The 15,812-nt window shown below is 38.1% G+C and overlaps 1 protein-coding gene across 4 annotated transcripts in view; it reads right to left on the reverse strand.

The window, feature by feature from the left end:
* Window positions 1-286: 286 nt before the first annotated feature.
* The window catches only part of LOC105670103 (glutamate receptor ionotropic, kainate 2), a 137,707-nt gene continuing 122,181 nt past the window's right edge, over window positions 287-15,812 (reverse strand). The window contains exons 15-21 of one of the 4 annotated variants that reach the window (XM_067353981.1): window positions 11,799-11,996; window positions 10,274-10,499; window positions 9,704-9,868; window positions 5,639-5,739; window positions 4,786-4,996; window positions 1,175-1,490; window positions 287-428 (exon numbers count right to left, since the gene is read on the reverse strand). In XM_067353981.1, coding sequence (XP_067210082.1) covers window positions 422-428; window positions 1,175-1,490; window positions 4,786-4,996; window positions 5,639-5,739; window positions 9,704-9,868; window positions 10,274-10,499; window positions 11,799-11,996 — 1,224 coding nt within the window. In that variant the 3' untranslated portion in view covers window positions 287-421. The other 3 variants (XM_067353980.1, XM_067353982.1, XM_067353983.1) reach the window with 3 other exon arrangements.

A 15,812-nucleotide genomic window follows, 5' to 3' on the forward strand; every position in this document is an offset into this window, starting at 1 on the left:
GCGCGTCGAAGAAATTCGTATTTTGTGAAAAGCACTATCTCCGTTACTCGGCGCACTCGTCCGCATTATGGTAATTTCGGCTTCAGTTTTTTACGTTTGCACGCTTTCGATGGATGATGATCCAGCATCGTCGTCGGCGCGGGATGGCCCTCGTTGCGGTTCACCAACCCGCCCTGGCGACTATATGTGCTATAAGCACGTCTCCTTATGATCGGACACGTTGAAGACGACCGAAGCCTGTGTGAGCAGTTGCCTGTGAGCGGGCACACCTACCGGTACTTCCTCGAGTATTGGTCAAAGAGTCGTGTTCCTCGAGACCGTCGCCGAGGGTGGCGCGGGCGGCGGGGGTGGCGGAGAGATAACTATGTCCGGTTCACCCGCTAGGTCGGAGTCGAATCTCCAGAGAATATTCTCAGGGTGGTCACCTCCTAATGCAGCAGTTAATAATTCACTTCAGTAAAGCTACGTTGAGTAAGTATCTTCGATTCCCTATCGGCTTTTTTATACTATAATTTTTTTTTTATTTTAGATGTGTAAGATACTTCTTTCACTACATTCAATCAAATGTATCGCGAGCATCAGAGATTTTTTAAGCACATCCTGAGATTACATAAGCATAAACAATATTGTACGTTTTACGATAAGAACTGATGAGACAGGCTCGAATCTATAATTTACGTTTTATGGCCTTTAAACTATAATTTTAAAGAACTTTGTACTCGCGTTACATTTGCTTACGTTATGAAACTAAAAATCGTGAAAAATGTAAATTTTATATCTAAACTCTTCAATTATTGAAAAACTTTAAACTCTTTCATTATTGAAAAAAAAAAACTACTGCGTTCTACTTACACATTTCCGATTTGATATTTATTATTCTAGCGCATTCGTTGCAATTTATTTTACATTCCAAGCACAGGCACGTATTTTTGACGAAAGGAATAAAAAATATATTCCAATAAATTGTGCAATTATCAAAAATATAGATAATCAGAAATAGTCTATGTAATAATAGCAATTTTTATCATCTTAGAATGTTCCTTTTACATTGCCAAGTTTGTTAGAATCGCATCCATGATACACGGCTAAGCCGTACAAATTTAACGGAAACGGTCAAGCTAGCATACGATAGGGTGGGATTATATTGACATTTGTGGCCGATAGGCGATCATACCTTGACCCAAGATGTCCGAAGAGCCCCGTCTCTGCCTCAGCGGAGGTGCTTGGTGTTTGTGCGCATGGTGGCTGTGTAGATGTGAATGTGAGTGGCAGTGTGTGTGACGTGTGTGCGTGGGGGTGACTTTGCACGGTGGCGGTTGCTGTTGCTGTGACTGTTGCTGCTGTTGCTGCTGCTGCTGTTGCTGCTGCTGCTGCTGCTGCTGAGGACGAAGGTGAGAATGAGGCCTGTGCTAGGTGTTCCCGCCATGGGACACTTGATCGAAGCTCAATGATTTCTTCATCTCCGTCATCGACAACGCACCACCCTCCTGCTAAGAGAGAAGTAAACGCGAGTGTTAGCTGCATCCCGCCAAGCGGCTAAGGGCCAAGTTCCGCTACGACGCAAGTGGACAGGCAAGTTATTAAAAGTTGCGCGAGGTTGTTAAAAGTTATTAAAGGTAGGCGAGACGCTTATCACTGAGCCGCGTGCACAGTAGCGTTGATAACTACGTCTTTAAAGTTGTCTGTTCGAAACTGGCGGCACGTGCTCCGCGAAACAAATTTTTTTATCAGCAATTTCCGGGATACAGCAATGCCGATACGGCTTTCGGATCACGTTTTTAGAATAGAACGAAGCGTGTGCGTCGTATACATGCAGATAATACCAGTTAAAAGACCGGCCTAGCGCGGTCAATAAAGCGTTTCTCTGCAAATAATAGTGCGATCGTCGATGTTATGTAAGTAATTACGAAATGATAGTTGACGCTAATGCGTGCTGACTTAACACTTAATTATTTCAACGCAAACGCAGACACATTAATTAATGTTAAATGCAAACAAAGATATTTTTGAATTTATTTACAAGTTTTGTATTATGTAACTTTAATGTAAACTTTATGTAACTTTATAAAAACATTCAGAGGTAAAACTGATTTTGAAAAACAAAAGTTCTGAAAAACGTAAACAACCATAATATAAAATTAATATAAAGTCATTAACAATTATATATTCACTGCAATCAAGTACGGAAATGTTTTAACATCAACGTGCATTAATCCTATTATATAGATTTACGGTGCACGTAAATTTTGTCTGAACAGATAATAATTTGCGCTTATAAACGCGAAAGTTATGGTTTCAGCCATTTGTGTAACATTGTGATAATGTTACAGAATTCGAAACTGATGGAAACAGAATAATGCGGTCGATGTGGTTTATTGGAATTCAGAATGCGTCGTCTTCGCTGCGACTGCATTTTCTCGTTAATGTGCGACTCACTGTTCGCTGTGTGTATCAGAGACAAATGGTACGCAAAATGCACATAAATTAATCACTGTTATATGCACATACGATTTCTTGAACATTTCACAGATTCTCATTTGGGCATGCAGAAGTGTATCGCGCGTCTGATTATTATTTTGTTTCAAAATAACTGTTTTTATATTAAAAAGTATAAGCGTCAATGATGATCGAAGAGCGTAAGTTGTTCATAAAATCAGAATTCGTGATTCAAGATCGTGCAATTGTTTGCTAAGCAATGCCGGGAGGAAGTTTTGGAGCGTCAAGCTTAGGGAAAAGGAAATACAATTAGACAAAAAAACATTCGCAATCATTGCTGCTGAGTTAGCGGAAGCAGCGTTGTTCCAATTCGATCCTGCTACAATTGATCGTGTCACGCCACATTTACGCGGCAGTATTTGGCGGATAGTCCTTCGAAAGATAATATCGTATATCTGCGAGAACATACTGGAATTAGGAGTGACAATCAGATGTGGTTTTGAACAGACCCGTCGATGAAATTCGATTGAGTTGCTAATTTCACCTCGACACGATCGTAATTAAACTTTAAAGTAAGATAGTCTATGATGAGAGGAAGAGACACTAGAGTGGAAAGAGATAAAGGGAGAGAGCAATAGGTTATCGCTCTTGTCGCGGGGGAATTTGCTCCGGAGCATGTCGACATCTTACGAAGTTTCCGCTGCTAATGAAAGATATTGCCCATCTCAGTTCATACCTTCTAGACACCGTCGTACGAGACGGAAAGATTAAATGCTTAGTTTTCGAACGTGCGTGATTTTTCTCATCAACTTCTTGGATAACTTGTCTCATGATTTTTGCCAATTAAGAGAATCATTTTCTTTTAAAAAAAGAGAAAAAATAAAAGTATTTTTATAAAGTAAAAATTTTCAATTTTAACACTGATATCATCAATGAAAACTTCTAATAATTTTGAAACAATAAGTTTGGGTTTTTATATAAAGTAAAAGATACGTTATTGTAAAATATAGCGAGAGACCACGACGTTTTAAATTCTTTTTACTCTCTTCCGAGTTTTCCGCCTCACAGACTCGACAAAATACCTTATACTTTGAACATAAAGGAAAAGAGAGAGGCGTCTAAAAATGTGACACAGCTCGAAAAAATTACTTCCGTATCATGAGACCTCTTCGCAAGATTTTGGGCTGCTCGGTGCGATTTAGGCGCTGAAATATTTTACTTCGTGTATTTTACTTTGTGTTTTTAAGATACTACTCCATTTTTCGAGAATAATGCTTGTAAAGTGCACTCTTGCAAGTTTTCATATGGAATATTCCTGATAGGTTTGCATTGAAAGATAACGCGTTCCATCAAAAAGTAATATATTCCGCCTAAGGAAGAATGTTATCGATTTTGCTCAACGAAGTAAACGTGATAGATGCGTTAAGACATCAATTTCATTCATGTATCGCGTAACGTGTGCGTCACGAAGCTAAACCATTCTTGATAGAAATTCCACTAAATTACGCTCCGAGGTATAGCGCGCAATAGAGCGCGCGTTGTTATCGTTACAAGTTTGTGCATGCAATTACGTCTTACGTGTGTGCGTGTGTGTGGTATGTGTGCTGCAATTGTAAGCGTGTGTGATATAATTTTGCGATGACTGTCGTCACACACTGCAGGCAGTTTGCTCACTGCGACGTACGAACGTGCGATATTGAGAAACATCTTGCGATTAAATATATATTTTACAATACGCACTCTCGTCGCAAAGAATATTCTCGCCATCTAAAATTAATACAACGGCTATCCAAAAACGTATACACATCATCATAGCATTTTACAGAGAGACGTAGATATATACAGAAACGGACATTGCGGAATCCGTTGTGGGAGGAAACTGTCAATTGTAATACTCCCTTGTCAGTCGATGTATAGAACTTGATATTCTTCGTCTACCCATGATTTCTCCGATTTTAAATTTCTACGATAAAAAAGTGAGAAATATTTGGGCTTTTTGGAAGCTGCGCTCTTTGCACGGTAATTTAATCACCGTATGGTTTATTGCAGGATTCTCAACTAACGGCACATATCGTTTTCGAGAGCAGTTCTTTCATTAAAAGGCAAAATCCTTAAAAATTCCGAATCTGCAATTGGCTCCGCTCGGTGAGTAAGTTGCATTACCGTGGAATGAGTGTCGCTTTGCGATCAACAATCGGCTGTCTTCGGTAGGTTCATTTGAGATAAAAAAAGATTTGAATAAAAAAATGTTGAGTAAGAATATTGTTTGGCGTATTAAAAAGTGCAATTTAGCGTTGAGACGCCGATCGAGACTGATCGCGAGCCCGTCGTGCGGGACAAGACTTACACCATTTAATCGCGGGATCTCGATGCTCGGTATGTAGGTGGTCTCCTCGTGTTCCGAGGAGCAAAGGTGCGTCCTTCTCCTGGAGGTGCTGCGCGGGCTGCAACGGCCGCACAGCCCGGCGGCCGCGGAATTGCGCGATTTCGCGGCGGGCCTCTGCCGGGAGCCGCAGCGGACGGCGAATCGCAATTCCGAGGCCATCTCGGCGCAGAGGGACTGTCGAGTGATTAAACGTGGTCGATGCGCAGCAGGTGCACGTGTGTTTACCATCCGAGGGGGGGTATCATCGGCGATGCAGGCGGCAGCCGTGACAGGTACGACATAGACACCAAGAGACAATACAGAGAACGATCATACGAAACCGAACGCATGCAAGGCTGATTTCTCCGTTATGCGAGGTCGTTTGTCGCTCGACGGGATGTCGTTCTTTCGATCGCGCGCGAATATAGCACGGTCATCTAGTCTAAATTGCGTTTGGCTGGTGGAATTGCAAGTGAATGATATATTTGCGCGAGGCAAATATTGGTGAAACGTAGGAGATAGATATTTCATCTAAAAACACGAGAACTCGAAAGACTACAAAGATTCGTCTTTGATGCCACAAATAGAATAAAATTTTATTTTTATATATGACTTATTTATTGCTCAGTTTAAAGCAATACGACTAATAATTTAAAAAACTTCAATTTTCAAGCCGGATTAATATGTCAAGAAGACAATAAATAATTTGAGAAATATTAGAATTTTGAACCGAGACTCAAACGATCCCGTTCAACCAAGAGAAAGTACAACTCATGCAGCACGTTCACCTAAAGCATAAAATTCTATACCGTCCTGTCGGTATTTCATTTCGCTTACCCGATCCGATTGGGCATTCTTTTTGGAGTTCCAGCAGAATTCAAGGATTGCTACCAGGATTGCGAGCGCCAGGCCGCACAGCAGCACGACGAAAACACCGCCTGGAATGACAAAACCGAAAGCTCATTATTTTAATGCCGGCGGGCCCGCTCTACCTCTAATTTCATCGAGCGAGACGCGCAACCCCGTTGGCAGGCAAGACGGGGCGTGTTTGTCCTCCATCTCGGGGCTCCCTTTTTCCCACAGCCCTTCTTTGTGGCGCTAGTTTGTCAGAGAGCAAAGGGAAGAAAAAAAGTAGTACGGCGAAGAGAAAAAAGTTCGCGGTGGCGGCCGCGGAGAATCGTGCGCGCAATATCTAAGCGAGACGGGCACTCTCAGATCGATCCCGCTGCACTTTTTGGTCTGTTTCATGGGGAAAGTTCGCGATAGAGTATCCGCAAGTAACGACCGCGAGTGAGGCGTGCGTGGAAACGTATATACTGATAAATGGCGAAGTGTTTGTATTTATTGCGATGCGGGAGTCGTGCGAAAACAGTGAACTCGGACGGTGAACTATTTACGCTCGATGAAGAAAAGTCTAGCGCCCGGACGGAAACAAAGGGATGGAAAGTATGCGGAAGTTCAAAGAGCGCTCTGCATTCGAAATTAAAGGCGGTTTCTAGAAGGATCCCGCAGGATTTTTCGTAATGCTGAAACTTTCCGGCAAGAATCGCGCGTTGATACGTCGGTGAGTTTGTACGCTGCTATGTTCTTCTTTTCTTATTATTTTACATGCAATACATTCGCATGAAGCATAATAATCAATGTAAAACTACTCGAAATTAGTAATTTAATGCAAAACATAGAATGTGTACACAAAGTTCGAGCAAATTAACTCCGCAGTAAACACTTCAGTATGTGAGTTAGGAATATTGAAAGTTGCCGATATTCCTTTTCTCATGATCAAAAAGTGAGTTTTCAGTTCACGAAAATACGGTGCGCAAAGTTCTGCTTCACGCAGTCAGCGAGTTCGTCTTCGGCGAAGTTTTCGATCTCTTGCTCCCTCGTATCGATTTAACAACGAGAAGTTAACGCACTAATCGCAGTTATGCAACTACATAAGTATAACAATTTTAGCGCAGTTGTTCCTCCACTTAAATCTTTAAGAAGCTACAATACTTTTTCAAATAAATTATATGATGTTCCAGCGACTTCAAATTTACATAAGTCAAAAAGTTTAAAGTGAGGAAATCAAAGTGCGATAAAACATTCATGAAATACACTTATGTCGGCAAACATTTTTTTTTTATCCCTGCGAAAAACTTTCAGTTATATATCTCAAGCCGAGAGGAAGAATGGAGAACAAAGTATGGAGGGTGCGGGCACTTTCGAGCGGGCTAAAAAGTGTCCACTTATCGTTGACGGAGAGACAACTGAGCCGGGATCCCGCGGGATGCAAGGTAGATTTGCATAACTACAGCGTCGTGATTTATGACGACGGTCCGGACGTCTCGCCGGAAAGACGAAAGTTTCTCGCACGGGCGCCACGGTATCGCCGTGGCTTCGCGCCTATTTCGCGATATCAAGAGCCGAGGGTGGGCGAGGTCGCGACATTGTGCGCCTACAGGCCGATTCAAGTTTCGCGGGAGGAAGTTCTCCGCTCGCCGAATTGCAGGATATACGCCCAAGTTTCCACGTAGGACGGCGGACTGTCGCGAAACACTTGGCACGAACCGGAGGAATTCTCCGGAACTCGTCGTTCTTGGAGAGACTCCCGCTAATCTGGAAATTCGCGGAGTTTGCGGCGCCCCGAGACAAATGAGCAAAGAGAATGCAAGGTCGCGCAAGGCAGATGTTAAGTGGATCGGAGCGAATCCTCGATGTTTATTTTAACTTTAACGCCACTGCGACAAGCTCGTCAATTTACGGCACGGTCCAATGAATGTACAATGCTGGGAAATATACGTCCGTCAGATATATAAAACGGCACCGTATCGTGAAACATATATAACACCGCGTTTTTTTTTTTTTTACACAGCTTAAATCGGTGAACTTTAATCGTATTTCATTTAATCCTTTGTTTATTTCTAGTTCCACTTTTAGATCAACGTAAAGAATCCGCAGTTTATCTAATTTTTTTGTTCCTTTTTAGTTCTAGTTCTAAAAAGACAAAACACAAACTGAAGTTGAAGTAACTATCGCTGGCAAAACTTGATTAGTAGTAGTTCTTTGTTCCGAGTTTCTTGTTTTATCCTTTCATTTAATCTCATTTATTAGCATTATTAAAATTCACAATAAACATTAACGTTAATTACCAAGTCTGATATTGTAAATCATTAGATTACAAAATTACCGTAAATTAGATTCGCAGAATTATGCAAATAATTTTCATTTAAAATAATCACAAAACTTTCACATAACTGACACTCTGAGACAGGAAGATATCTCTAAAACTCTTCAAAGAAATATAAGAAAGCCAATTTATATTTTATATCTCTGTCTCGATTGCTTACCGTGAAGGAGCTTTTCTCTCCAGATTACTTATTCTTATAAAAGAACGTAATAGAGGTCAACCCGCGGCGATCGTTCATTTTCTACGGCAAATAATCGAGACATTGGAAAGAAAGGAGATTAGCAATTCAACTGTAATTTCGCGAGATTTTCGCGCCACACCGGCTGAGACAGTTCGTTCTTCTTTCTGTCTCGTCGAGTACATTTACACCGTCAGCAAAGTGGATACTTATCCAAGTTACAGACGACAGAGAAACGACGGAGAGGAAAGGGAGGCAAAGTAGGTAGCCCGAGAGTTTCCGCGAAACGGGGAGAAAAAAAAAGGAGAACACGAGCCAGAGCACGAAGAGAGAGAGAAGGAACTTGTTGTGACTTCCATAAAAATCCGGAAGCGGTTTCCGAAGAGTCCTAAGAAAAATTTTGTCCGCGAACTTTGCGCAAGATTCCGCCGCGCTTGAAAGCTCTTTTCTTCGACTCTGTTTCCTTCGCATTCGATCGAATCGCTCTTTCGTACAGTAACAAATTAACTTTTCCGGCGTTGATCGAAACTCTAATGTTCGCATTCGATCTTTCCGTAAAGATTTCGTCGATATTTATTTTGGTATCCGCGTAATGTATCTAACTGCAGAAAGATTTCTTGTAGACATCCTTTGCAAGTAGAAAAAGGTTTTTGTATACTTAAATTAAAAAAAAGGCAATCAAGATAAGTCTATAATTTATCATGATATTTTACGCGAAAGATGCGTTCACACAACATGCGATGATTTATATTCCATTACTTTTTTCTATAAATATTAACTCAATTGCATATTCGTGAATTTTTGTTTTACAGTCTGTTTTTCTTGCACTCATAATTTTCATCGCGTTACAACGAGATGTTTGTTCATAACTCTTTCAATGTTGCGTGTGTGATTCGTAAAACAAGTGGAATATCTCACAGTTTGGGACTGAAACTTAAACAGGCGTGCCAGACACATGGCTACTGAAACACGACCCTTTCGTCAGCGCATATACTGTCGTTAATGGAATATGCCGCAACAGTGGTCGAGATTTACAACCCGCAAATGTAACTTATAGATCAACTTACCACCATCCAAATTTGTTAGGTCATTGATGAGCGAAATACAATTTTACTATCTTGTTTCGCCAATGTACCATTGAGTATGTACATTCGCGTGCGTGCGCGCACATATTGGCAACCTCAATTAAACTCAATAACTTAATTGATTGAGCAGCCATTGCGAACATCATGAAAGGACTGTTCGAGGCAATCATTTTCGGTATTCAATTCAGTGGGGTTTAATCAATCCATAGTACTTTAATATGTTACTACGTTATGCAATCCGCCACTAGAAATATCTCAAATTATTGACTCTTTGAAACAATTTCGTGATTTCGTTACATTTTAATTTAGACAGCTTGGTGTAAATATTCTCAAACGCGATTAAATAAATTTTCTCCCAAATAAACGTAACTGGATAAATTGTACATTTATTTCTGTTAGCTGCTTCAATGTATTTGTTATTTGTAGTTTTAATTCAATTTCGATGAAAGAATGTAATTTGATAAACTCACCGATATTTTCGACTCCGAGAGCATTGGCCTTGCTCTCCTTATTCTTGTCGTCTCTATTGCACACATCGCCCGTGTTCTTCCACCATTTATCGTAGAGAATCTGTATTACACCTTTTTCCTGCAGCTCGAGAATAGCTAGAGATATTTTATCCCTCCAGGGCGAGCCTGCATATAAAAAGCCTTCGTTAGACAGGTCAAGGATTTCGCAATTTCTTTTTCAGTGGCCGAACGTAACTTTAGCCTTGCATTTCAGCTTCGAGCATGTAAAATATATGATCAAATTTCGCATATATGGCGTTCCAAAAATTCTGAACATTTTTTCCACTCCGAGGAAAGCGTAATTCTTCTGGTATAATGTAATTAGTTAACTATACAAACTACTTTACATGGAAGCAGCACACTTTTCTTGGGCTATGTTGTTCTATGCCGGCTAATGAAGCCGATTTTTCCTTAGCAGAAATTTAATTTGACACCAGCTGTTTCAAAGACTTCGTAACTTTTAATGTTAAGTATGTCGGTAATTAAATTTCAAATTAAAAAAAATTTCGTTCGGGCTTTATTCATATTTACCTTTCGGCGTAGCGATTCCGTATCCTTTGCTGTCCAGTAGACCGCCTATTTGCGTTAGATTGCAATCGCGTTGAACCGCATAATCGAGCATAGTGGACTCCATTAAAAATGCATAATCGCCTTCCAGAACCCTTTTTATTCCTTCTTCGTAGGTTCGGACAAACACGGATGGACTTTTTGATTCCATAAACCTCCACATTTTCTGATAAATCCCAATTTTCGAATCCTACATTTATATTATGCAAATTATTTCAGCGCCGTTTTATATTCAGTATATTGCATATTCAGTTCTTAAATTTTGTGCTTCAGATACTGATTAAAAAATTTTCATTAAAAATTAATTTTAAGAATAAATTGAAAAGCGAACAAATAAATATTGTGTTAAAAGCGACCATTAGTCTTTTGTACGTGGATTCTAAACCACTCGTTTTTATTAAGCAAACGGTCTTTGATGTTGTCAACTTTAAAGGTAAATTCAAAAATTTTTTGCTCATTACTTCGCTCTCGCTAATTTCCTCGTTTCTCTATAAAATAGGAGACTGAAAGGAAGCAGTACTTATAAAAGCGGTGTTTTTGTTTAATGAACATAGTATGTATTTTTCCGGTAAAACATTACACAGAATATTAACGGTGTAATGGTATAACGTGTATGATTTTTAAAAGTATATTTCTCTCTATAAATCGATCCAATTGGCATGCTTCAGATTCACGAGATATTTCTGATGCAAATGTATTGATGATTTGATTAATTTATATATATATATATATATATATATATATATATATATATATATATATACAGAGTGATTTAAAACAAGCATATTTTTGAGTGATTTCTAAAACTATTTTTCCTCTTGCAAAAATTTTGTCCGAAACTTAATTTTTAAGTTATAATTAAAAATAGTTCGCTACTCTCACATACACGAGTCCAGTAGAGACTGTCAAGTGTTAACGTTAGTCTTATAATGCGTTGCACCGTCCCTATCTGCCCGTTATACCAGATTCGTATGTGTGAGTAACGAACTATTTTTAATTACTTATAACTCGAGAACTAAGCTTTGGACTTCGCTCAAGAATATGGCATTTTAAGGACATCGCAAGTTGTTTTGAATTACCCTGTATATATACACATTTTTTTTATATATTCATATAATTTTATTATGAGAGTTCTCTTAGTTTTTAAATATACATATATTATGTTGTCCATCATCACGCTGAATTTTAATTTACCTTCTATTTATATAAGTTTTGCGTTATTTCATGTCGTTTAATGCATTGTGTGATAAAATGACAGCGTAGCAGTGACTATGTGTAGAATAAAAAATTTCAACGTAAAAATTGTAACGCGTAATTGTATGCGTACGAGAAAAAATGTGATAAAGTAAGCTTTTAGCGAAAAATATTCAAATATTTTTATATAATAATAATATATTGCAATATTAACAACTAAAAAACATATTTTATATTAAATTTGTACATATTGTTATGTAAAATGTAAAAATATTTGTTAAAATTTCGTACGAACCCTGAAAAACGTCTTCGTACTTCCACCTTCCAAAGTACCATACGGTATCTCCGTTTGTTCTGCGAGATCGGCGGCGTTTTCGATCGGCGTTATCATCCTCTCGACGGTCAGGAAGGCAGCCAGATTTGCGGTGTAGGATGAAATAATGATCAGCGTGAAGAACCACCATATGCCGCCCACTATTCTCGTGCTAGTGGCCTGACAAAGAGGATTAATTCCATCTTCATCTCGTATAAGCTCACATAATGTTGTGTTTTTCCTTCAGCAATCACACGGATATTTTAATTCGGCGATATTAAATTATTCAATAGTCTATTAACAAGTTAAATTCAATGTTACGAATATGTTATTAATTTAGTCATATTGATCACTCATTCATAAATTTTATGAAGAAAAATCGTAATTTATTAATCAATTGATAATCTAATTCATAAATTCAAATGTAAATTTAAATGTAAATTTTCATAAACTCGACGTAAATATATGTATAAATAAACACCGATATTAATTTTATCACATAAAATAATTAAGCACGATGAATTTTCTAGCGGCATGAATTTTAAATATGCAGTCGTATGCGTTTTCGAACAATCAGATAACATCCGTACGTGTTAGATATTTCTTCAGGAAACAGAGATCATTTAATTCAAGTACCAATCAAGACAGTAGTACCGAAATCAAACTGTCGTAAATACGTGAGAGAAATACCCATTTAAAGTTCTGGTAAGAAGGATCTTTCCGTGTGGATAGTGCTCAATACAACTCCAAAGTCCAGCAAGGCAGATACTCCCATTTCTCTCGCGGAAGACCGTAAGGAGATTCGAAGATCGATCGAAAACGCATCAAGGCGAGTTACGAGGATCCCTACGGGAAATACCGCGCAGCAGTCTGAAGAATGCAATACGAAGTCTCGTTTAGGATTCGCCGCCGGAATATTTCGGCCCATTAATGGCGAGCCTGACGATCGCGGAAAGGATCGTTGAATAAAGTCAGAACATCGGTTCTGAATGGTTCTCTCATTCCCGTAATACACGATGCTTTCCGCGCTTCGGAGTGAACGAGGATTAATCAAACGGTTCTGCCGCGCGTAAGAGTTTTCACCCGGCATAATCCCTGCATTCAGAATGCATAATGAATGTATTTAATTCGTATACGCCGAATATAATATCCGTGTTTTGCAAGCGGCTTATGCTCGTTTGCGGAACAATTCTTTTGGAAGCGGCGCAATTCGGACAGCCGCTTATTATCCATATCGATGAAAGACATTCTACGCGCGTGTGTGATACATTTGCGTGCTTTTATCTGCGCGCGAAAAAATTCAAAACAAAAAGCACATTATTGTTTGCAATATTACATTCTTCCGCGTGGCCGCTCAACCGCGACTCTTGATAATGTCGTCGCGCCTGGTCGACATGAAACACAATTTGCTGACACTCGAGACAGTCGCAGCGACAACCCCGCATGTACATACGTGCCACCAGAGTCAATTAGCATCGCATGGTGTACAGATACTATAAATATTTATGTTTCTACATGATACTCTACTCTTGAATTATTATATCTTTAAAGTTTTAATTTTTTCCTAGCGCGTTGGTCTAATAAATATTGTAATATTTCATGTGTGTGCGCTTACAATATAAAAATCTAAGATTTATTCAAATATTTACAGGCATACAATGTGTAATATAACGGAAAACTGATTCGGCAACAGGAGATGTGAGATAAGATGTCACGTATTTTTAGCATACATACATATTTTTTTATCTTTTATATACGCTATAATTTTTTGTTCGTTTTTTATTTGAAACTAGAGCATCATAAAACATACGCAATATCGCGGCGTGAGAGCAAAAGATAAAAAAAAAACAACGAAAAAGAAACAACGGATACCCCTGTGATTTATAAGTTTAGATGAGTTAACTTCATACCCTGATGATTTATTAACAATATAATAAACACATACATATATATGCTAATATCGAAATTATTATTGTTCACATCACAAATTATTATTATTATATCAATGTTAATGTTGCTTAGCTACATATATATATTTTCTTTATTCATATACATATGTCGCATTTCCATATTCATTATATTCTAGTTCCGTTGCTAACAGAGAGAATTAATTACTAATTCGTCCAAAAATATATTTTACGCTTAAGTTAAATAATTAATTACTTTATGTTAAACAATTGGTACTTTCATATATTAATATATAAATTACGAAATTAATGCTTTGTTTAATCAACTATTTTATCTCTGTGCATTTTGTTATTCATCTAAATTTTGGAGTAGATCGGATAATGTTGCAGTAAATATGTTAACAATAATACGTGACGTGTAGTTTACATTGATAATTATATGCCATTGTCATTATAATAATGATACAAACTAGAGCATGAAAATCAGAGGTTTCGTGATAAGCTTTTTTGGGCAAGCGGTGAGCAAGTTGCGAGATGCGTTGTGGCAATTTATATGCGATAGTTTTTGCATGCGTTATCATTTAGTCGGGGCGAAATTTTCATTTTGCACCGCTATTTGCAATTATCAAATAAACAATGCATCTCGAATCAGTCGAGTGACGGCTCTCGCCGTGAAACCTCGCAAACTCCGCGCCCTACATGTTACTACACAAGCGTCTATGCTGCTGCGTTTTCAGGATAAAGGCAATTAACGTTCAGTGCAGATTAATATCAAGCAACTGCCATATCTCCTCGCTACAGTAATTGCAATATTGGTAATGCTGCAGTTACAATAATTACCACGCTACGTCTTCAAGATTATTAGTAGAATACGAATCGGAGCGTATATTCGCGAACAAATGAAAATTTTTTATACGCAACTTTTTCTTCAAAATATTAAATGCCTTATTATATTTCACAACAAGTAAAATTACAGTGAGTATTATAAAGTGCCTAGAGTGTTCTCCCTACTAGTTTTACTTTTTAACAGCTTTTTCTTCAGTTGTGTGATATGAAGTGGAAACAAGAAGTTTAGAAGAGAGACCCCGTTCGATACTGAAGTCTCTTGAAAAACCATCCGCGGCAGTCATTCGCGTAAAAGTGAAGAACCGGCGTCAAATTTATTACCGAACCTTCACGTGCAACTACTTTTATACTATCCTCCCTTGAATCTTGCATAGAAAGTTTATTGTTCTTTTGTCTATCGTAGCATCATCTAAAGGAACAAAAATCTCAGGAGACTTTTACGGCATATTGTGTACATCAATGTTAAAGATACAGAAAAAATATACAATTTTGTTGTGCGCCTTCATTGCATGTATGTAAGCTAAATATCATAAAATAACATTGTAGAATAAAAAGCAACAATGTTGGCTGCTACATAAATCAAAAGAAAAGTATGAAAACGTACTGCATAAATATTTGTATGTCCGCTACTTCGTATCTTGCTAAATTATTGAAATCAATAAAAAATAGACGCAAGAAATTAAAAAGCGATTGACTTATATGTGCATGCAGGGCTGATTTGCGTTTTTCTGAAGAACTTTTCGATGCGTTATTATCGATTACGTGATGATTTTGAAAACTAAATTAAAAATATATTTGCTCTGTAATAAATAAATAAGACTGTTTTCAGCGATAAAAATGAAAAGTTTGTTCAAAATCTACTAATGCAAATAAAACCTGTTTAAAGTTTGTGCTTTTCCATTTCTTATCGTATTTGGAATCAACAAATCCTTTCACATTCTCTTCAAATCTACTTATTACATAAACTCGATAAGCAATACTTCACGATTTTTTTTAACGTCGTCGTACAACGCAATCATAATTACAGATAAATTCAAATAAAATTTCGAGAAAAAAAAATATTACATTGGTAAGCTCCATTTTTTGTTAATACAGTGAGAAGAAGAGAAAAGTATGGCGCGAATAATAAGGAACAGTTCTTTTCACTCCAAATGCTCCTATTGTCCGCGATCTCGCAATGCCGATGCCATCCCAGTTTATACTTCGTGGGAACTTTTCTTGCGATTGACAGAAGAAATCTATA

This window comes from Linepithema humile, chromosome 4 (genome assembly GCF_040581485.1).
Source record: "Linepithema humile isolate Giens D197 chromosome 4, Lhum_UNIL_v1.0, whole genome shotgun sequence".
NCBI lineage: Eukaryota > Metazoa > Arthropoda > Insecta > Hymenoptera > Formicidae > Linepithema > Linepithema humile.